The sequence below is a fragment of the Sminthopsis crassicaudata genome, chromosome 3 (genome assembly GCF_048593235.1).
Source record: "Sminthopsis crassicaudata isolate SCR6 chromosome 3, ASM4859323v1, whole genome shotgun sequence".
NCBI classification, from domain to species: Eukaryota; Metazoa; Chordata; class Mammalia; order Dasyuromorphia; family Dasyuridae; genus Sminthopsis; species Sminthopsis crassicaudata.
Window position 1 is genome coordinate 296984299 of NC_133619.1, and position 23249 is coordinate 297007547.

Here is a 23249-nt window from a genome sequence, read left to right on the forward strand (position 1 = left end):
ACCAATGTGTACATATAGATTGTGTGTATGTAATAAAGCATATATATGTGTACATATTTATCTGTGCATACATAAATATGTCTATACATACAAAATTCACAAAATAAATACAAAGTATTCTCTATATATATATACACATATGTATGTATTACGTGTAATAACAGGTACATATTTGTATGGAAATATGTATACACATACAAAATACATACAAAATAAAAACAAGGTATCTAATTCTATATATTACTTATATATAATAATAGATATACATTTATGTACACAAAAAATATATACAAAATTGAAAAGGTAATTAAGTAAGGTGGAATTGGCAGATGGAAGGATCAAGAATAACCTTATATAAGAAGAATATGAACTCAACTTTGAAGGAAAGTAGGGGTTCTAAGAAAATAAGGAAAGAGGTTTATATTCTAGACAAAGGGAGAGGTTTGTGAAGAAGTACAGACAAGAAGATGTAGTATTGTTGTGAGTATCAGTAAGAAAAGCAATTTGGTTGGCCTAAGAGGGCAGTGAAGGGAAGGATATGTAATAAAGCTTGGAATGTAGGTTGAATTTAGGTCATAAAGGGCTTTAAATGCCAAACAAAAGTTTGTATTTTATTCTAATGCAAACATTTTTTAATATTTTTGGTGTCATGGACTCTGACGTTCTGGAGATACTTATGAACCACTTCTTAGAACACTATTTTTAAATAACTGAAGGAAATTCTAAAATTTAGTTAGAAATGAGTGAAAATAAAATTTAATTTTTTCCATCCAAGTTCATTAACCACCCTCTGAAATCTATCCAGGATCCAGTTAATAACCTGTCTCCTAGAAGTAAAAGGACATAAACCTCTTACTGAATCTAAGGCTAGTTCTTTATCCACTATTCTATTACCACAAGTGCATTACAAAATATAAAAATTAAATATATACTTTTAAATTCTAGTAGCAGGATTTCTTCTCCTCATTCCCCTTTTGATTCCTAAATACTTAAGCGGGCCTGGGTATCTTGCTTATATTTTTTTCTTATCAACTCTAGTAGGGATCTGCATGCCAAAGACAAAAATTTATGCTAATACTACCTTACATTTGCATAGAGCCTCATAATTTACAATGTGCTCCCACCTCTCAGTTAATCATTTGTTCAAATGATTTTGTAAAATAAAGTCTGATTATCATTCTTATTTTCATTATTATCTCCATTATCTCATTCTCACAACAATCCCATAAAATGGCTGCATTATCATCATTTCCATTTGCCAAATAAGTTAAGAAACTTTGGCTTCAAGTGATAGAGATAATTAGAGTCCAAGCCTAGGTCTTTTGATTCTAAATAGAACATATTCATCCCACTATATCAGATATTTTTATTTATTTATTTATTTTTATTTTTTTTTTTTTTAATTTTGCTGTGCCTTGTACCCCTTTGGAAGTCTGATGAAGTTCATGAATATTTTGTTAGAATAAAGTTTATACATAAATAAAATAAAATAGATGAGATTACAAAAGAAATATATTAAAATAGGTTATCAAGTCCTTTAAAAATCAAGTTCATAGGAGCAGCCCAGTGATCCAGTGGATGAACATTGGCCCTAGAGTCAGAAGAACCTGAATTCAAACCTGGCTTCTGATACTTGATACTTATTAGCCACATGACTCTGGGCAAGTCACAACCTCTACTGCTCCACCAAAAAATAATAATAATAATAATGTTCACAAACCCCAGGTTAGGAATTTCACAATACTATGGAGCCTTGTATAACACAGAAGCATGAAAAGAAAGTACTAGCTTTCTCTAACTATTTCATGATTAATTTTTTTTGGTTATAAATTTTGAGATTTTAATAGTTTTAAATAACACCTTATTTTAAATGTAAATGAAGTGAATAAATAGTTAAAGCAAAGTGAACAGGAAAAGGAGAATAATTTACATGGCAATTACATTATCATATAGCTATGAAAAACTCAGTAATTCTGATCCATAAAATGATCTACTACAATTCAAAAGGACTGATGATGAAAAAAACACTATCCATCCCCACATAAAGAACTGATGGTTATATAGATTGAAAGTTTTTTTCCTTTCTTTTCTTTAGAATTTGGTCAATGCAGATCTATGTTTTACATGATTCCATATATATATAATAGCTATTGTATTTCTTTTTTTTCTCAATGGGTAAAAAGGGAATGGAGGGAGGGAGAGAATTTAAAAATAAAAATAAAAGGCACTTAAAATTAAGTTAAAATTATGTTTGTTTCCATGATTTCATTTGAGATTTTTGTGCATGTATTAGATTCAAGAGGACATCAAACTCAGGAAATTGCCTTTGGTGCACTGAGAGAGATAAAGGAGGGAAACACCTATATGGCCACAAGATCCAACAACCTCCTCACCATATCTGTTCCTTTCTTTGAAAAACATGCTGCAAAAATATGTGATGAGAAATCCATTTCAGTGGTGTAATAAAGAACCAAGAAGTAAATACTTACTAATCTGGTTGGTAGATGCACTATAAAAGGCATTGACTGTAGTTGGATTAGTGAACCACCTGGAGATAGAGAAAGAAACACAACTACCAATTATCATTTGATTGGCAAGTACCCAAAAGAACACAACATATATTTTGGATATTCAATAAAAACAGAAATTTAATGGTCATATGGTACATCAGAGTAGTCATATCAGTTCAATGTTGTTGAATTGTCCTAATTATTGAACAAATAACATTCCCAGTTATATGTAATTAAGCTATATTCTATAGGTTTCAAAAGGAATAAAGTAGGTTTATTGAGTTTTAATAATTTTTAAATAAAGTTGGTGTTTCTGCTTTTGAAAGAGAATAAGTCAATAGCTCTAGCATTGAAATGTTTTCTTTATAGATAAGAACAAGGCAATATTGTGGGACCTTTTTGAATTTGCCAAAGTAAGCAAGACTCTGCCTAAAAGGATTGCGTCAGGCTTAGCTTTCCAAAAGTTATTTGCTTCTAATCTGTTGGTTAGAAGTTCTTGAGGAAAGGTAAGGACATCCAGAAAGTTTAGAGAGAAATATAGCAATAAAAACTTCTCTGTCTACTCAGTCCAGACATGCTTATATATCCTCCATCCAGAAGAAACCCCAATTTTATCGTTCCTTTTTTTGCGAACTAAAATCCTATAGTCCTTTATAACTAAACTAGAAAGGGTACTTCTACTTTCTCCCCTCTTACTCTCTTCTTAACCTTTTATAATCTGGCTTCTGACCTTATCATTCCACCAAAATTGCTCTCTCCAAAGTTACAGGTGATCTCTTAGTTGCCAAATACAATGGTCTTTATTCCATTCTCATTCTCCTTGACCTCTCCGAAGCCTTTTACAAAGTTGATAACTCTCTCAGATGGTTCAGAGTTAGTTTAAATAGCAATTGTTTCTGTTTTGGCCAGAAACCCTGAAAGTCTTCCACTCCCAAATTGATTTCCTTTTTTTTTGGTTTTTTGTTTTGTTTTGTTTTGTTTTTTTGGTTTTTTGTTTTGTTTAACTAGTTAAAAGAGGTTTCTTTGCCTCACCTAACTTTAATGACTGAATGACCGTTTTTTCATACTGAGACCTGAAAAATATCTTAGCTTAATAAGGCCAAGGTGTCCCACTGAATCCAGGGTTTTCTCCAGTCATCCTGATCTATATCTTGCCACTGGTCCCTGAGGGCTCTGGAGGAGACTTTACACAGCCATCCTTCACTTAAATCAAATTCACTTGCAAGTCATAAAATTACCTTATAAATGGCATGGTCTTCTTTGAGAACAAAACACAAACAACAGCTCTCTGCTTTTTGATAGACTTTTTTCTCTAAGTTTTGAGATACCATTACTCCTCCTTCTCCTCCTATCAGACAGCTCCTTCTCTGTATTCTTTCCTGGATCCTCTTCATCCATAGCTGTCCCTCAGGGTTAGGTGCTGATACATCTTTTCTTCTTTCTATATACCACTTTACTTGGTCATCTCATCAGCTCCTATACATTTAATTACAGTTTCTATGCTAATGATTCTCAAATTTACCTTTCCTATTTCATTCTCTCTGCTGACTTTCCACTCTCAAGTTTCCAACTGCCTTTTGTATTCAGTCTTAAACTGAATGTCCAGTAGACAATTTAAAATCAAATTGCCAAAAAATAATCCCCTCATTTCCAATCTGTTGCCAAGGTCTATTTCACTTTTGCAATATCTCTCAAATATTCTTCCCCTTTTCTCGTCAGCTACCATTACCATTTTGTGCAGGCCCCCATCACCTTACACTTGAATTATTGCAATAACTTGGTAGATCTGCTTAACTCAACTCTCCCCCCATTCCAATCCATTTTCCATTCAACCACTAAAGTGATCATGTCACTCCCTACTCAGTAAACTCCAATAGCTTTCTATAGTCTCCAGGATCAAATTGAAAATACTCTGGCATCTAAACTTTTCATACCATAGTGCCTTCCCTGCATTTCCAGACTTCTTATACCTTATGCCCTATCATATATTCTTTGATCTAATGTTCCATGGCTGTTCCATGAATAAAACACTCCATCTCTTATCTCTGGGCATTTTCTCTATACCTCCATACCTAGTCCTCCTTCCTCCATTTAATGAATTTTCCTTATTTCCCAATTAAAATCCCACCTTCTACAGGAAGTCTTGACTTCCTCTTAATTCTAGTTGCCTTCCCTCTTTATTTTGTATTTACCCTGAATGCAAACTATTTTGCATGGTATATATTTGTTTGCATATTGCTTTCTCCAGTAGATTTTAAACTCATTGAGGGCAAGGATTAACTTTTGCTTCTTTTTACATCCCCAGGGCTTAGCACAGTGTCTGGCACATAGTAAGTGCTTAATAAATGTTGATTGATTGATTTTTAAGCTGTTTACATAGACCACTAAACAATTAAATAATTAAAACTTTTTGATACTATTATTTAAGATTTCTCACAAGCCTCATAAAAAAAAAAGTCAAACCATTATTGCTTACATTGCTCAAAAATAGGTCCTGTTTCTAAGTTCTTTCAGTGGAAGCCACTATAAATCTTCCACAGAACCATGGAGTCATTAGACCATTTATGTCTGTCTCAGCCTGAAATTAGAAGATACTTTGGCTAAAGGTCAATTCAGCAAATTAGACCACTGATTGTGATCCTAAGACTATTTTGCCCAGCTCCTAAACCTGCTGTCAGAATGACATTCTCTTCTTCTCCAGTCAATTATAGATTACAAGTCTTTCTCAGTTGTCACCTGAAATGACACCAGCTTCTTAATCAGGGACTAGTAAATGTTTCTACTAAATTGGGATTGGACTTGAATTAAATTCATTTGCTTTTAACCTGAGTTCTCTGGATGGCTTATTTTCCTGAGAAAACTAATTGAAATCTCTCAGTGATTTGATTCTTAGTTGTACAATAGAAAAAGGAAGGAGAACCCAGTGTTTAAATTCAATCTCTAATGCTTAATATTTCTGATTTTCACCAATTTCATTTGAGTTATCTTGGCCTCAGCCTCCTTAGTTATAAAATAAGAGACTTGGCTTAGATAGCTTTGGGATTCCTTCCAGTTCTGTATCTATGATCTTTTTGACTCTGGCTACAATTTAGTTCATCAGCTGGAGGGTCCAGGAGGATTTAAAAAAACATTGCATGTAAGGTAAAACACAAGGAAGAGGAAATCCAGAATGTTAGAGGAAACCTCAATTCAGGCTGTCACTCTGTGAGTTCAGGTTCAATGTTAGGATGAAATAGAACAGTTGATAAAGGAAGGTTTATTTAATCCTAATATAGAAAAGATGTTCAACAGGGATATAGTATATTTGCTCAATAGATAAGGTTTCCCTTGTCTCCATATTTCCATTTGGAAGTACAACCGGTCATAAGGGTACAGAGTGCTGACCTCCATCATTCTGGAACATTCACCATATCTGAAGGGCAAATAACTGAACGAGCAGGCTTTTTTATGCCCTATGATAACAAGCAAGCCATATTAATATGACCAGAGACAACCAGGAAGCAGCTGAAGTTACCTAACTTTTTTGAATTCATGGAGGAAACTAATTTAATCCAGTAGGAGGAGAAATGTCTTTAAATAATGGCCCTATCACACAAATACCAGGCAACTTAGCTTCCCTAACTTTACATTTGTGAAAAGTTTTCATCACAACAGGAACAATGACTTGATTTACTTAAATAATTCTACCCTCTGTCATTATCACCATCCCAGTGTTTTCTGGATATATAATTAAAATGAGAGGATATTCAAAATATTCTAAACTGCTGGAAGGTATGAATAAAAACTAACCAAAAAACCCAAAGCCCTCATAGATCCAGAAATATAATTTCTCTTCAGGGGGGTGGGGCTCTTTATTTATTTATCTTTGAGAGTGAATGTTTCTATCTTACTCAGGTTGGGTTAGTTAAAAGAAGCCAAGGCTATGCATGAGTCAATTCCATCACTGACCAGTACGGGAAAATTGACCAGTGTTGTTTGTAGCCTATGCCGATTCACCCCTTAAGTGAACAATTTAGTACCCACCACCACCATCACCTGGTGAAATCTCCTGAAATTTCCTGAATCTCCTGAAATCTCATCATACTGATGCTGAACACTGTGTGTGGATCTATGTAGCCCACTGTAGCTCAGAATTCTTAAGTTCAAGAGATCTACCAGCCTCAATCTGTCTGATAATTGAAAGTACAGGAGTATAATATTATGCCCAGTCAAAGGTTTATTTAAAGTGCACTTGAAAACCTGTGACCAGTGGCTTATCCTTATTTTCTTATTTTTAGCAAACTTTTAATTCTATTATTCTAACTACCCCCATAGTATCTAATATTGCTGACATACATGATTATATTCTATTTATTATATTTTTATAAAATTTTCTGTATACATGGAAATATGTCTCATCTCCCTACCAAAAAAAAAGCTGTTACTTATTTAAAATCAAAACATTTTCTATAATACATACAGAACTGAAGAAACATAAGGAAATAAAATGAATCTTCAAATAAATTACATATATTTCCTTTCTAAGATATTTAGAAGACAAAGGGAAAACATAGAGATAAAGATACTATAAGGATGGATGAGAACATAATCTTAATAAAGAAAATCTTAATAAAAAAATTAAACTAGTCTTACTATAAGATGGCAAATAATAGCTTAAAATTGAATATTGTTATTTTTTCTTATACTTTATATGGATATTTGGACTAGTTGGATTATATATTAATGAAATAAATAATTTCTAAGTTTTATGATTCAATACTGATATCATAAACTGAAATTTCTTATACTGCTGCAATCACGAGTATGGACCCCCAAAATTGTGGAAAGGAAAGATTATTGAATTTGCAGTGGAGAAAATGGATTTGAGTCCCCACTCTAATATTATGTAATTAGGTCAAGTCATTTAAGCTTCTGAGCCTCAATTTCCTCATTTTCAAATGAGGAACAATGATATACTATTTACCTCATAAGCTTATAGAAAATAAGCTTTTAAAAGTCTTAAAGCAATATATAAATGAACTATTATTAACTACCTATTTCATAAGACTGTCATAAAGAAAGCTCTTAGTAGCCTAGATATATATACAAATAAAGGTTATGATCAGGGGTAAGCTAATAAATGTTTAATAACTAGCTTTGTGAAGTTTTATGTTTAGCCTGCATTATTAAAATTTTCCCATCACTTTCTTAAGTCTAGATCATCAACTTAATAATAAATCTAGACATGATTTGTTTCATTTGCCAGCTTCTGGGGTATAAATGTTCCCAAGGAATATTTAACAAATGGCTCCATGAGAGCTCTTATAGTTTGAATCCAGCACACCTCTGGCTATTATGATTATTATTACCTTCATGAAAGAATTGCTGATGTCAGTATGGTAGAATGAGAAAGGCATTGAATTTAAAATCAGAGGACTTGAATTTATATACTTACTATTTTTGTGATACTATTGATCAAGGCATTTTTTATCATTGAATCTCATTTACAAATTGAAATATTTAGATTAGATAATTTTTGTGGTCCTTTTTAGTTCTAAATCCATCTTATAAAATAAAAAGAAGAATGTTACCTGTGTATTCACTATAATAGGGAACTCAGAAGAAGAAACTCCAACTACCAACACAAAGCATCTTCTCAGCAATTTATAATCTTAGCTACCTCAAGCACTATGTATGACTTGCCTGAGGTCACACAGCTTGTATGTGAACCCAGATCTCCTGTCTCCAAGACCAGTTCTCCATTCATTCCATGTTGCCTCATATATGAAATTAGATAATTAATGTAAAGTACTTTATGTAGCTTCTCAGCAAAGAGGATGATGGGAAGAGTAGTTATTTCCAGCTGGAATGAAGGATTCAAAGGCCATTAGAGACAAAAGCTGCCTCACTCAAGAAGAGGATGAAACCCAAGGGAATTTTGGAAGTCCTTACTGATTGGGAATGGATGGAGAGGGGATATATACAAGCCAACTGCAAGTGAAAATGATACCAAATTGAATATAATCACAAGAAATTAAAGTTTTATCTTGGAGATGTAATCTGTCTGGATAGAATGTTATGGTTTCTCTTGACTATCTCTGCTACTGGGACTTGGTAAATATATCCCTTCTCCATTTCCTTTCCCTCCCCTACCTCAATGATTGCTTGGTAAAGGGGTATCACTTACCTTTGCAAGTTTTCTAATTTCTTTTAAGTTTTGTTTATATTCTGTGTGTATTTATATAATGTCTTTTGTCTCAAGATAAAGATAAGCTGATTTTTGTTTCAGTTGAATAGATATTTATTATATAGGAATAATGGAGAAGGGTATGGGAGAAAAAAAGCATAGGTTCTCAATTATGAACCAATAGCTGATAGTTAACCTTAATCCTATATTGAAGTGCCCCCCTCAACATCCCTGAAGGTACAAATGAAGGGATGAACTGGAAGATTTTACATCAATGCAAACTACTTTTATTATTGTTCCTAAAAAATTTCCTGGCCAACATGCAATAACAAATACATTGTAAACACTATTTTTCACATACTATATGAGAGGATATAACACAAAGTAAGTGAAAACTTAAGAAAATGAAAAGATATTTTTAAGTAGGGATTTGATCTGTTTATAGTATAAGCATATTTTAAATGGTAAAGGAATCAAGTCCAAGAGTGTTTTCTTAGAGTAGAAAGGAAAATGAATTAATGGGGAAACTGCTTTAAAGTAATTGCTTGGGAAAAAAAAAAAAGGAAATGATGGGATGAGGAAGAGAAATTACATTCTGACATGCTGAGCAACAGAGTAAATCCTTTATTTTAAGCCTGCTGGTAATGTGACAATTTGGAGGATGGGACCCTAAATATATATCATTCAGGGATAACCTTCCAATTAATTTCCTTCTTGCTGACATTCCCATCATGTGAGGGACCTCTTCAATGCACATTAGTGCAGCTAAAATGGATTCCAAGAGAATGAAAGATAAAGAGTATTTATCTCCCATGCCCACAAAGAAGCAAAATGTTATTTCAGTGCTTTACAAGCATTTATGTTGGGTTAAAGGAAATATAGAATCATGACCTACTGTTTAAAGTAAACTGCTATAGAAGAGATACTTTAGAATCATCCCCACTCAATTAACTCATGCATTTTCAAAGCCCTGAGATGGCTATTAAAGTCAATGGGCATCAAAAAACTAAAACCCCATGTAATGCCTCTAAAAGGTACCAACTGGCAATATCCAGAAAAGAAACTTTACAGTACTATCTGGTTATTGTGCAGAGAAAGCCCCCAACATTCTAATGCTGATTTCACTGGATATGCCTATATATAATAACAGAAAATAACCACATCACTGTGGATATCTAACATTCAAAACCTTCCAGAAGAAATTCCTTATGTTTATAAAAGCAATACACCTAAGACCATGGGAAAGTCAGTGTTTACCCCATTTGCAGATGAGAAACTTGCACATTGCAAGGGGGAATTAAGCTTATGTCAATTGCCTTTTGTTCTTAGCTTTGCAGTTTTTGAAGAAAAGCAATCATTAAAATGTCATTAAAAATAATCATCATTTTCCAATAATTCCATTGTTGGAAAGATGTTCTGAAATTCTATTAAGAATGACCAAAAAAGTTATTTCTTCAAATAATCTTATAAAATCATTTCATATAGTTGCAAAAGAAAATAATTTAAAACTACAATTAATCTAAATGTATAAAACAAAATGGCTAAATAATTTGTAATACAGTAATATAATTGAAAGAAAAGATAGCATGGAATAATAAGAGAATCAACCTTTCAGTCAGAAAGAACCTGGGTTGAAGTCCTAACTCTGACACATACAAACTGGTATCCCTACCACATCACAACTTTCCAGTTCCCCTTATAACTATCTAAGTCTATCCTAAATTATAGAATAATTGCAGATGTCCATTAGAGGAAAGTTCTTTCTTATTTCCCTATTCTGATGAAATTACAAGTCTGGCCTAAAATATAATTGAATGCTATGAGATCTATTAGTGCCAGAAATACATTGAAACCTAAAAAAAAAAACAAAAAAACCTTATAAAATAATACAAAATGGAAAAAAAGAAAGTAAAACAGAATCAGAAAATAAAGTACATACAATGACTACATAAAAGGAAAAATCAATGAAATTAAAGGGGCAAAGAATCCTAAGTAGGACTTAGGGGGAAAAAAAGACTGAAAATTATTAAAGTAGCTGAACATGTAGTTCAGCTACATGTAAGTAGTATATACTAGATTTTAATTAGCTATTCAATATTAAGTTTTAAGTAAAATAAAAATAGCTTACTTTATGATTATAAAGTGTTTTCCCTGTAAAAGACTGCAAGGTAATTATTTCAAGTAGAATATTATCACTGTTTAGAAGAGAAGAAAACATATTCACAGATGTAAATATGTCATAATTTAAAGACAAAATAGATATTTTATATGTTACCAAATTATGTCAAAGATGGCATATTTAGAAATATTTGTAGTCTTCACATACACACACTAATAAACTGATTACTTTTTACTGAAAATTTAAAACATTGTAGAATGTAGCCAATTGTTAAGAAGCAGCAAGACAGAAGGAAGTCTTGATTTCTAGCTAGGTGAGAATCAGCTATCTCTCTGGCCTGAAAAAAAAAGTTTATCATTCTCTCTCTAATCTTATTATGATAACTACAGAATTCTCAGTTTGATATGGACGTCCTTTTTCTCTACCTCTTTTACATGAAGTCATTGATAAAAAATAAGCAACCCCCTTCAGCATGCTTAGTCTACCTCTATTAATTTTGCACTTAAAAATGCATGACTGATATATCTGATTCCCTAACTCTGGCATTGGACACTGGTTCATGTAAACATGCAAGGTTTTATTGCAGGGATGGAAAGACCCTGGACATCCATCCAAACTCCACATTTAACATACACAGGCACCAATACCCAAGAGTATTCTCTCTATAAACAGAATGATCCTACAGGCTTCACCTATGTCAGTTCTAGACAGATGTCTCAGAAATGAATGGCATGCTAGGACTGCCTGCTCAGGGTCAGTGATTTACTGTCTAAACCAGTAAATAGGCTCATTTTGAGCAGAGGATCTGGGAGAAGGCAGAGCAAAGTAGTATACCCTGCTTAGACAGAAGGAAAGAATCACACGTATATATAAAATCCCAAGCTTTGAATAAAGAGGCAATTTTTTAAAAATTTCACATGCAGAATAGAATTGTCTTTGGACTATCAAATGCTAAGTACCACAAACATAACTGCTAAATAACCACTATACCCTCACCCATCATTATTATTATTAAAATAAATCATATTGTCTATAATTTGGAGGTATGATTAACTATATAAGAAACTGATTACATTTCTTTACAAATAACATTCGTAAAGGCATTGAAATTAAATATTGTTTAAAACATATTATCTAACATATTAGACAAAGGAAATGCCTAATGAATTAAAAAAATTTGGTTCTCTAGGATATTATGGTGGGATACTACAAACTACCAAAAACTACCACATTTATTTAAACTTAATCAGGCAAATAAATATTCCTAATAGAAATTTAAATCTCAAGTTGCCTCTGGATCAATTTGGTGGAGTCAAGATGGAAGAATAAAAGGGCTGAATCCAGGACAGAGATAATACAATGAAAGGACCAAGGAGAAACAATGAGGAAAAGAGGCCAGTTTAGCAAAGGATAGGTTTGTTAATCCATTTATCTGCTAAATTCGAGAATTTGTGAAACTACCTTTTTGCTTGAAATCTATAAAAATTACAGTTTTAAATTATGGAGAAAACTATTCATCTTCCAAATTTATTCTGTTCCCCATGTGATTCAGGCAAAATAATTTCATAGATCTTTGTTAATATTGTGAGGTGGAAGGAAAAGAAGCCAAAACCAACTGGTAGAATCAGACAGACATCTAGGTTTAGTTAAGCAAGAGATTAAAGGACCCTAAATGGACATTTTGGAAGCCAGAGAATCAGAATAGAAGATCTGGAGTCCAAAGATATTAATTAAACAAACAACATTTAAGAAGTATCTACTATGTGCTAAGTACTATTTTCTAAGTGATGAGAATACTAAAAGAGCAAAAAGGGCCTCACAATCTATGGGGAAGATCAGTAGGAAAAAATATGATTTGAGGACTAAAACTTAGGAAATCAATCAGTGTTGAGACAGAACAAAAGTTCTCAAAGTAATATCAAAGATGTATCTAGATTGTCAAAAGATAATCTTAGCACTAGTGATCAAATCTGAGATCAGTCTGGTCCTGAGGCAAAGATCTGATCTGCTTGCCCCCTCTATCACCAAATCACTGTATTTTTGACTCATTAAGAACTTCAGAAATATCTAGTCCAGCTCATGTACAAAATAATACAGGCTTCCTGACACTCTTCTAAATAATGGAGGTCAAGGAGGTCAGATACTACAAAAATGAGGAAAACATTACAATTGGAAGTAACTCTAACAACATCTTCATCATTTCCTAGAAATTCATAAATCCTTTCAAATTGTTCTATTATTTTCTAGAATCACCTCTAACCTCTTAAACTTATTTCTTCAATTTTTTATTATTTCTCAAAGTCTTTTGAATCTTTCTACTTTACAGATTGAGAGAAAGCCTTATTTTCCCTTCTTGATTGATTCTGCTTAGCTAAAATCAGAGGCAACTGTAATATTTGCTTTTTAATCTTTCAAAGTCTGTTAATAATATTGCAGGCGATTACTAAATCAGAACGGATTTTGTTAAATAACAAAAGTTCTAATTTCTAGAGCTTTGGGGTAAAATATCACAACTCAACTTTAACTGCATTGTGAAAATTGCTATCATACATTTTTAGTTTTAAAGGTCACAGTTTCAACACTTGTTTTCTTCCATCTCTTCCCACCCATCTTAGCCTTTCAATTTACATATACATATTATGTATGTGTCAAAATATATATAACTTTTTTTTTACTCACTCTGTTTTTGGGACTTCTTTTCTTAGCCAGAAGAAATCAGATTGTGCTAAATACTTGCGAGTTTGTAAAACATTGCCGAAATAATCACTTTCTGAAAATTTCATCTGAGGAAAAAAATCATAATCATCATTGTTCAAAGTGAAGACAACAGATATATATATATATATATTCCAATATTTTTCATGGACTTTGTTTGGGGTTTTTTAAAGAAATATTCAAAAAATAATTTGGTGATTTCCAAATCACAGTAGAAAACAGAAGCTGCTGAAATGTACAATATATTTCATTTCCTTTATAACTGAAAAATGTACTTTGATCTTCAAAAACAAATAGTTATTTGTTTTCAGTCTGTATGCCTTGCAGAAATACTTGGACTCTACCAAAATATGTGAATTGCAGTATCCTATTTTTCAGTAATATGCATCTTTTTCATCATAATCCATTTCACCAAAATATTGCCATCCATTTCAGCAAATAGCATTAGTGGATGAAGGGAATAAAAGAGCCAAAACAAATTTAGTGTTTCTATAATAGTAAAATAATATCTCCCATCCCATCCCCAAATGAAGAATTTCTTTTGGATTTGGCCATTAACTCCAAAAGACAATTTCATTTTTTTTTAAATTGTGCAACTGGGGAGAGATAATGTTAATTACTGTTTACTCTAGAAAAATCAGAAAATGAATGCATCTAAACAGGATTTTCTCCTAATATGTTTAATTATACATGTGTAATCTATATCAGATTGCTTACTATTTGGGAGAGATGGAAGGGAAGAGAGAGAGGGAGAAAATTTTCCATAGGCAAGAAGATAAATACAGCTTATCCTAAGAATGAACTGTTTCCTCCCAATACTCATGGGAAGTCCCAAGGCTACATGATACTCCCTGGACATTCCAAGAAAGAGAAAGAAATGGAGAGAATCTTTTCCCTTTTTAAAAGCCCATCAAGTTATCTGATTTTCTCAGTTACCAATATCTCTTGGCGATTTCATCAACAAACAAAAGTCGATGGCTTCATCAATCCCCAAAGTGCCATTCCATATTGAGTCACCAAGAATGACCAAGAACTTCATTAGCCCCAAAACTCTCAAGCTCTAACTCATATTTGGTCTGCAGAAATCAGCAATAAGAGCTGTGTCTATGTTTTATTTATTCCATGTTTTCATGTATATATTGAATCAACAAACACACACATACACACATACACACACATAATAAACTAAAATAATAGTCTAAAAAGCAAAAGAATCAGTGGCATAAGGCAAATGGTTATTTTCAACTTATAATAGGCTGTGCCAATATTTCAATTACCCTTCAATTTTACTTTCAATTAACTTTTCTGATGCAATTTGCTAGAAGATAATTCACTTTTAAAATATTAAATAATAAAAATTAAACTACATAGTTGTTTTATTGTACTAGGAACTCCTCCCTGGATTATCATTGGAAGAAGTTACAAAAGTATAAATGTTTTAGGAAAGAATATCATTATCTCTGTTTAGAAAATAATCCACAAAAGTTCTCAAGAATGACAAAGTATTTTATGAACATTTTACTTATTATTCATTCTAACAATCCTCCCAGGTTAGAAGAATAAAAACTGTGGCAAAGAAAAATGAATGATGACAAAAAGTACCCCTCCTCAAATTGTTAGCACTTTGGATGTCTCCAAAGAGGGGTGGCTACATAGCACCATAGGCCTGGAGTCAGGAAAGCCTGAGTACAAATCCAGCCTCAGACATTTACTAAGTTGTGTGACATTAGGCAAGCCACTTAATTTTGTCTGCCTCAATTTGGAGATAATATTGGCACCTAAATCATGATGTGTTTGTGAGAGCAAGTGAGATATTTGTAAAACATTAATCGTAATTCCTAGCACGTGGCAAATAACTAATATTTGCTCTTTCCACCTCCCATTGCATTTATCACATGTTGTTTTTTATTACATCTATTTCTATATATATTATAACTTTTATTAGAATATTAGCTCTTTAATGGAAGGAGTCATATTTCATCTCAATAATCCAGCTCCTAGTAGAAGAATATAGAACATATTGGTCACATTTGGTAAGCTGAATTGTCAACCTATATTTATAAAGAAGTTATTGTGTCAGTGTGTAGATAATAAATATTTTTCTTACAATAGGAGATTAAAAGTTCAATATTTTTAGATACTTTATATATATGTTACCACCAAAGAAAGAGAAGCCATTAGCATTCAAAGATCAGATACTATTAATTCAATATGCCAATGTACTTTCAACCTAGAAACAATGGTCACTAAATCTTGACTAGTTTCTGGTCCTCACCTATCTAACAGGCTCTATCCATCTAATTGTTGACTATGGGCTGCTTTTTTGCTGAGCAAATTAAAAAGAACCTGTTTCCTATAAATTACAGGAATTAATCTGTTGGATACCTGAAATATAAAAACATAATTTTAGTTAACTCAAACAATTATCAAATTAAAAAATATTTTCTAAGTTTTGCTAAAAGATTCAAGGTCAAAATAATATACTAGTGCCCATATTTCTCCCTTTATTCCTAACTCACATGGTTAATGCAGGGTTAGTTTGCTATTTCTTTTATGTAATGGTTACTACATACATGACATTTTGATTCAAGATCTTCAAAGAATGAGAATGCAATAAATTAGTTTTAATGATAAAACACTTAAAATTCTATTAAATACAATTTGATCTTTCTTTGATGATTCAGATGGTGCTTCTGGATCAAGGAGCAATGTAATATTCCCATTTTGAACATCAGTTGGAAAAATACCCTGCTATGACATGTCTTAAAAGATGTTTTATAACCAACTAATTTACTTTTCAGTCACAAATAAAAATGTAAATAAGTCAAAATACAGAGAAACAAATCTGATTATTTGAAATGTTTATATTTATGATAAATGTTCATTTGCTATTTATATGACAAAAGATTATATGCAAACATATTTATTCTTCATTAAAATAATCCTATTCTCAGAGTGTTTTAAATTAATTTCTGTTAACGTCTTCTGCCTCTAATATCATCAGACATTTCCATAATCCTTCCCATCCTAGAGCAATATCCCATGTAACAAATATTATTTTATTATTAAATCAATGTAATTGAATAGTACATTGAAAAGATACAAAAATATGTGTAATGTGTGCTACCTATAAACCTTACATTTTCACAATTCAGTGCATTAGGGATGCTCTCATACCTCTAGACTGTTGTTTGTTTTTTATAATTTTGTTACATTCACATCTGATTTGTTGGTGTGTGATTGCTCTTTCTATTCACATTGTGATAGTTATTGTGTATGTTGTTTTTTTGATTCTTCACTGCCCCATACATCTCTACATGATTTTTTGTAAACATATGTATTTCTTATGACATAATAATATTATATTATATTTGTGTCATACCTTGAATAGCCATTCTCCAATTGATAATATAATTTTTATATTCTATATTTATATTTTTTATGTTTAAAATATAATATTTTCCAATTTGTTGTTATTGCAAAAAATGCTACTAAAAATAATGTAGTATACATGGGGACTTTCTATTGATAGCTTCCTTGGGGATTAAGGTTAGTAATGCAGTCTTAGGTTCGAAAGATATGAACAGCTTAGTGACTTTAGTTATATAATTCTAAATTGCTTTTCAAAATGGTTGTATCATTTCACAGCTCCACTAAACTGTTTTGGTAAGCCTATCTTTCCTCAAACCTTTACAATATTAATGATTGCCATATTTTATCATCTTTACCAATTTTCAGAATGTGAAGTAAAACCTCAGGATTGTTTTGATGTTTTCTCTTCTTAATTATGATTTTAGAATACTAATTTCTTCATGTGCTTGAGAATATTTCACAATTCTTATATTTGTATCACTAATCTATTGGTATCCCTCAATGCTCCAGGATCCTCTTCTCTTCTACCTCTGCATTACTTTTCTTGGTGATCTCATCGGTTCCCTTGTATTTTATTACCATGTTTATATTGATGATTCTCAGATCTACCTATTTAGTTCCAATCTATCTGCTAACCTTCTGTCTTGCATCTCCAACTACATTTCAGACATTTCAAATGCTATCTTCCTCAATGATTCCTCAGAGAATCCTTTGTGAAGTACCATTTGTTTGATCAAAGTTTTATAGAATTCTCCAGTAAATCCAGAAGGAGGCAGTGGTGGTAGTGGTAAGGTGTGGGGTGGTGGTGATTGATCCCCTCAACCCTTTTGGTAGAATTTCATTAGGCAGCTAAATGCACAATGGGTATTTCTTGCTCTATAGAATGTGTGTGTGTGTGTGTGTGTGTGTGTGTGTGTGTGTGTGTGTGTGTGTGTGTAAATACATATGTAGGTCTGAAGTCAGGAAAACTTGAATTCAAATCTAACTTTAGATATTTACTAGCTAAGTGATACTGGGAAAGTCACTTCATCTCTGTTGCCTAACTTTCTTCATTTTAATATGAAGATGATAATAAAATCTACTTCTCAGAGTTATTGTAAAAATCAAATGAGATAAAAATTGTAAAATGCTTAGCACAGTATCATACATTTTTTTCACATAAATTTTGGCTTTTATTACCATTATTATTAGTTCCCTTAAAGCAAGACTTATTTCATTTTATGAGATTAGATTCCTTAAAATCTCTTTTTGGCCTTCCAATAACTAGATATTTTATATTTTTGAAGATATTCCTCTATTTCTTTTTGCTTACATATAACTGTATAGTTCTCTTATGTTTTTATTTCATCTGGTTATGTCATTTTGCTCATTTACTTGGTTCATTGATTTGATTTTCTAATTTATTATTTTTAATCAGATTAGTAGATCTGATTGGTTAAAGAATAATATTATAGCTTAATTTATCATTTCTAAGGGGTTTCTCTGATTTTTAGTATCTCCTCTTTTGTGTTTATTTTAGGTTGATTTATTTGTAGGCTCTCTGTTTTTAAGATGTTAGAAAATATGTATATTCTTTTTCATACCATTATAAAGATTACATATCTTTAAACTCCAGTTTTTCCAGAAGTTCTGTTTCATGTTTTTCCTTTTGTTTATCTTTTCATTAAATTTATACAGAACTGCGAGAAGGATATTGAAGTCTCTTTTCACTTTTATGTTAGTCTATATGCTCTTGTAGCTTAATGTTTTCTTTATGAATTTAGATACTAAGATATTTAGAACATATAAGATTATTGCTAATATTGACTTGTTTATAGTTATTTCCATCATAAAGTAGTTTCTTTGTTTATCCATTTTATTTAATGTTTTTGACTTTTCAAATAGTACAATTGATACTCCTGCTTTTTTGGACATACTTTATGCATAGTATTTTTCTTCATTCTTTAAATTTCATTTTGTGTATGTCTTTATTTTTTAAATTTGTAAGCAACATATTGTAGAGTGTGGGTTTTTTGTAAGCAACATATTGTAAGGTGTTTTTTTTTCCTTATCCAATCTATTTTTTTTTTGTTTTATTGAATTGTTAATCCATTTACATTTAAAGTTACAAGCATCATGTTTATATTTTTTTCCATTTGTCTCTAATATTGGGGTTTTTCTCAAGTTATGTTTTTCTCTCTTCTCTGGTAAACACAGTACTATTTTTTTCAATTATTTTAGTTCATTCTCTTTTAAGAGGGCCTTTCTTCTGATCCTCCCCTCCCTTAAACTACTCCTTTACCTTTAGTGTTTCACTTATTACTTGCTTTTAATTTCTTGATTTTTAACTTGTCATCTAATTCTTCTCCCTTTTTTTTCTCATTCCAGTAAGTTTCTTTTTCCTCTTGTCCTATTCAATTAGTCTTCTTCATTATTTCTAAAAATTACATTCTTCATGCTCCTTCCCAAAGAGAATTTTCCTCATTTTCTTCATTGTCCTCTTCTGTTTACCTAGATCCACATTCTCTAGTTCAATTGTAATTATCTAGTCTCTCTATTTCTCATGCAATTAAAGAATCCAAGGTATCCATTCTAGTCGCTCCTTTCTAAGCAAACTCTATCACTGCCTTATAGAACTTGCCCCACTGATGCCCTTTTTTCCATTTTGTTTGACTTCCAGAACAAAGTCAATTCCTGTGAGAGAAAAGACACTACTCCATGAAAGGACTGTACTAGAATCACATTATTGATTATAAGTTCACCATTGATCTATACCCTACCATTATTTACTTTCTTTTCTTCATTTATCCCCAAAATCCCCTCCATGTGTCCATGGAGTGTTCATGCCCTCCGATTATTCCAGGTGCCATTTGATCCCAAGAGTACAAACCCTCCACACTCCCAAGATAGAATAAGTGATTTTTTTCAAACATCAAATACCCCTGACCACACTCAGCACAATGTCTACATTTCCTTACACATTATATCCCTCTTCACTCATAGGAACAGTTTCCAGTAGAACCTCTTCTCACTATCAAAGCAAGGTCTCTCTCTTTCTGTCCCTATCTTCTTTACTCTGTCCCTTACTTCTCATCCATTCCCTTTCAGGTTCCTAACATTACAGGATCACCTTCCCTTCATTGAAAGCACTTGAGATGAATAGTGTATATCACAACTCCTCTCTATCTCTTGTTCCATTCTTTCATTTATCCTCCCATTTTGTAATATAGTACCACCAAAAAATAGTATGCCTATAGACAGTGTCCCCAGATTCTGTCCATAATGCCCCCTATCCACTTCTTCATTATTACCTACACCTTGACATTTGTCTTCATCCTTTTCTCTTTATGTACACTTAGAAAGATGACTCTGATTTGGTCTCTCTGTTGTCTCTCTATTGCTGTCACTGCATTCATTCATCCCTCTGGCATTTTTGTTGTTTGGGATAGTCAAAAACTAAATAATCTTTTCAGATTTAGTATTCTTTCTAAAAATGTTTCAAATACATCTTTATTATCCTTCTTTTTAGGGTAAGTCATTCTGGGTTCCATGGTTATTTAATTACCTCTTGCATTTTTCTGATGAGTGAGGAATAGTCTTGAGTTGTTTGAATTTACTTTCATTTGTATTTATATATCTTTCTTCTGTTTGCTTGCAGAACTTGTTACTTCTGAAATTAATTATAAAATTTAGCAATTACTTGGCATTTATTGTGTGACCCTGGGCAAATCACTTACCTCTGACTGCCTTAACAAGTTGTGAGTTGGAGTTTATGTCTTTATTTTTTTCTTTTTGAGGCAATCTATCAATTCTTTTGATTGGTATTATTTCATTTTCTATGTTAAGAAGTTCTGGGAAGTTCTTTTCTATTATTCTCCACATTATGATATTGAAGTCTTCTTTTTGTTTTTGTTTTGTCCTGTTGTATTTTTTAGATCCTTAGGTTACCTCTGAATACCCATCTTTGAAATCAGTATGTTCTGTATAGATATCAATTTATATTTTCTTTTAATGGTATTGTCTTTTGTTTCCTTTATTCTAGATTATCTCTTAACTCTCTGTATTATATCCCCATTCTATTATTTTCTCTCTTGTTTCTTTAGAGAGATTTATGATTTCAGAATCCATGTTTTTTCCCTATTCAAATCATTATTTTTCTGTGTGGGACTTAAATTCAGCTCTCATAATTTAAATTTCTCTTTTAAATCTCTCAACAGCATCTTTTGATTCCATATCCTTCTCAAATTCCACAGGGCATTCTATTTCTCCAAGTGTTGCATCACTTTTCTTTGTGTTGAAGTATTTATTCATAGATGCTTAAACTCATTTACTAGATCTGGAAACCATATTTCCTCCTGATGTTAAAATTTTCCCTGTTGATTTATCTGTTTATGTTCAAAGACTTTGAGATTTTTTTCTTCCTGAGAAGAGGATTTTTTTCCTTCCTCATTTGTTCCTATTGCTCACTTTCTGATACCCTCCCTTCTGATAATTGTTTCCTTGAGTACTGAATATCAAAGACTCTAAATCTTTTCTCATGTTGGTCAAGTCCTGGCTCCCTAAGATAATTGTTTGCCCCAAGTAATTTGGGATGGAGAAGGTGTACACAAAACTGATCCTACTGAATATTGAACTCTTTTCTTCACACACACACACACACACACACACACACACACACACACACACACAGGAACTTTGTCTGGTTTTGTCCCATTCTCCTTATTCCTCAGTTCTCTGGTCCAGCACCAGTAGAGAGCTACCTTACTGATGCAATAGAGTTTATTTCTGTAGTTTAGGCTCCAAAAAGGGGAATGGATATGTGATGTGATGTTAAGCTCTATTTTAGACACATGTTCTGCTTCTTTTGTTATTTTCCCACATCTGCAGTAATATTTTGCAGTAATACTACTGCCTGATGGGGTATTGGCTATGTGGCCCAGCAATCTTCACCTAGAACATTGCCAGAGCATCAACCTTGTCTGTTTCTCACAATTGAGCAAACTTCTGCAAACTAGAGTCAGGATTTCCCTAGCAATAGAGAGAAATGTGACCAAGATTTGGGAGCCCATCTTTTTGTTTAACTTTTCTTTTTTTGTGGTTCCATATGTTGGATCTTTGGATTTGCTAGTGTAGACTTGCTGCTGGCAGCAAACAAAAATATGAAAGAGAGATGCTGAGTGAGCTCAAAGCATTAATTCATGGGTTATTTTAATTTGGTGAGATTTTTTAAACTTTCCCTTGGATTCTAGATGTCCTATATGATGAAAACAGTTGAAGGTACTTTATCTTTTATATATAATTTCTATTTTAGAGACATTAAGAGGATCAGAGAAAATGTCTAATCTTCCATCTTGATCAATTTGCTACAAATTTAATCTTTAGCAGTTAAAAACACAATGATTTCCATGAAAGGTTCTTCTTTTCTGGATAAAGCTGACATTACTATAAAGATATTCAAATAACTAGGGTGGAAAGAGGGAGGAAATATTATTCTGACTTTTAAAAGTCTATTCCTGGACTTCCTATATTTAAAATTAAAGGTTATTTCCCTCCATGAAAGTATTTAACTCTAATACTTTGTCATGGTGTGGAGGCAATGCCATACCAAAATAGGTAGATCTGAGAGAGTCTGCCAATTGGTAAAAACCAATGTTTGGGAGAAGAAAAGAGATAACCTGATTAGATCTGACCTAGAGGAAGATTAATTTGGCCACTATGTGAAGGATGGACTGGAGTGGAGAAAGACTAAGATAGTAAGAAGAGTAAGGATAACAAGTCATCAAACTATCTCAACAGTCCAAGCATGACCTATGAGAAACTGCCATCATGTAGAAATGTTAGAGTAGATAAATGAACATATGTGAGAGATATTGTAAAAGATAAAGTCAACAGGCATTGGAAACAGGTTGGATATGAGGATAGAAGAGGTGGTTAATAATGAACTTTGTAGTTTTTCTCAATTGTCTTACATTTTCCTTAATTTATTTTGGGGGTTTATTCCATTGTGCATAAGAGATGACCCATTTCACTAGAGTTATTGTAAATCTTCCACTTGAATAAAGTAGAATCATAAAATATAGAAACTATAGGAAACTTTTAGTTACTTAGGATATATCATCTTCAAGGTATTTTTCCCAAACTTTGTTACATATTTACCATAATAATTCTCTGAAGTCACCAATAATCTACAACAAATTATTGCTTAAATGCTGCAAAGTACAATTGTTTTAAAGAGTTTCTGTCATTCAGTTATTATTGAAAAATCCAAGCCAAATTGGTAATGACTTTCAATCAATCTCATCTTTCAACTTTTCAATTGAATGACCTTTGTGAAGCTAATTGTAAACTCAGCCCATTTCCTAGGCAACAGCCAACAACATCACAAAAT

At 32.2% G+C, this 23249-nt stretch overlaps 1 protein-coding gene across 1 annotated transcript in view; it reads right to left on the bottom strand.

Moving 5' to 3' along the window:
- The window catches only part of PHEX (phosphate regulating endopeptidase X-linked), a 278269-nt gene that overhangs the window by 61810 nt on the left and 193210 nt on the right, over positions 1-23249 (bottom strand). Inside the window, exons 14-15 of the mRNA XM_074300930.1 lie at positions 13475-13578; positions 2490-2548 (exon numbers count right to left, since the gene is read on the bottom strand). Coding sequence (XP_074157031.1) covers positions 2490-2548; positions 13475-13578 — 163 coding nt within the window. The remainder of the gene's footprint in view (positions 1-2489; positions 2549-13474; positions 13579-23249) is intronic.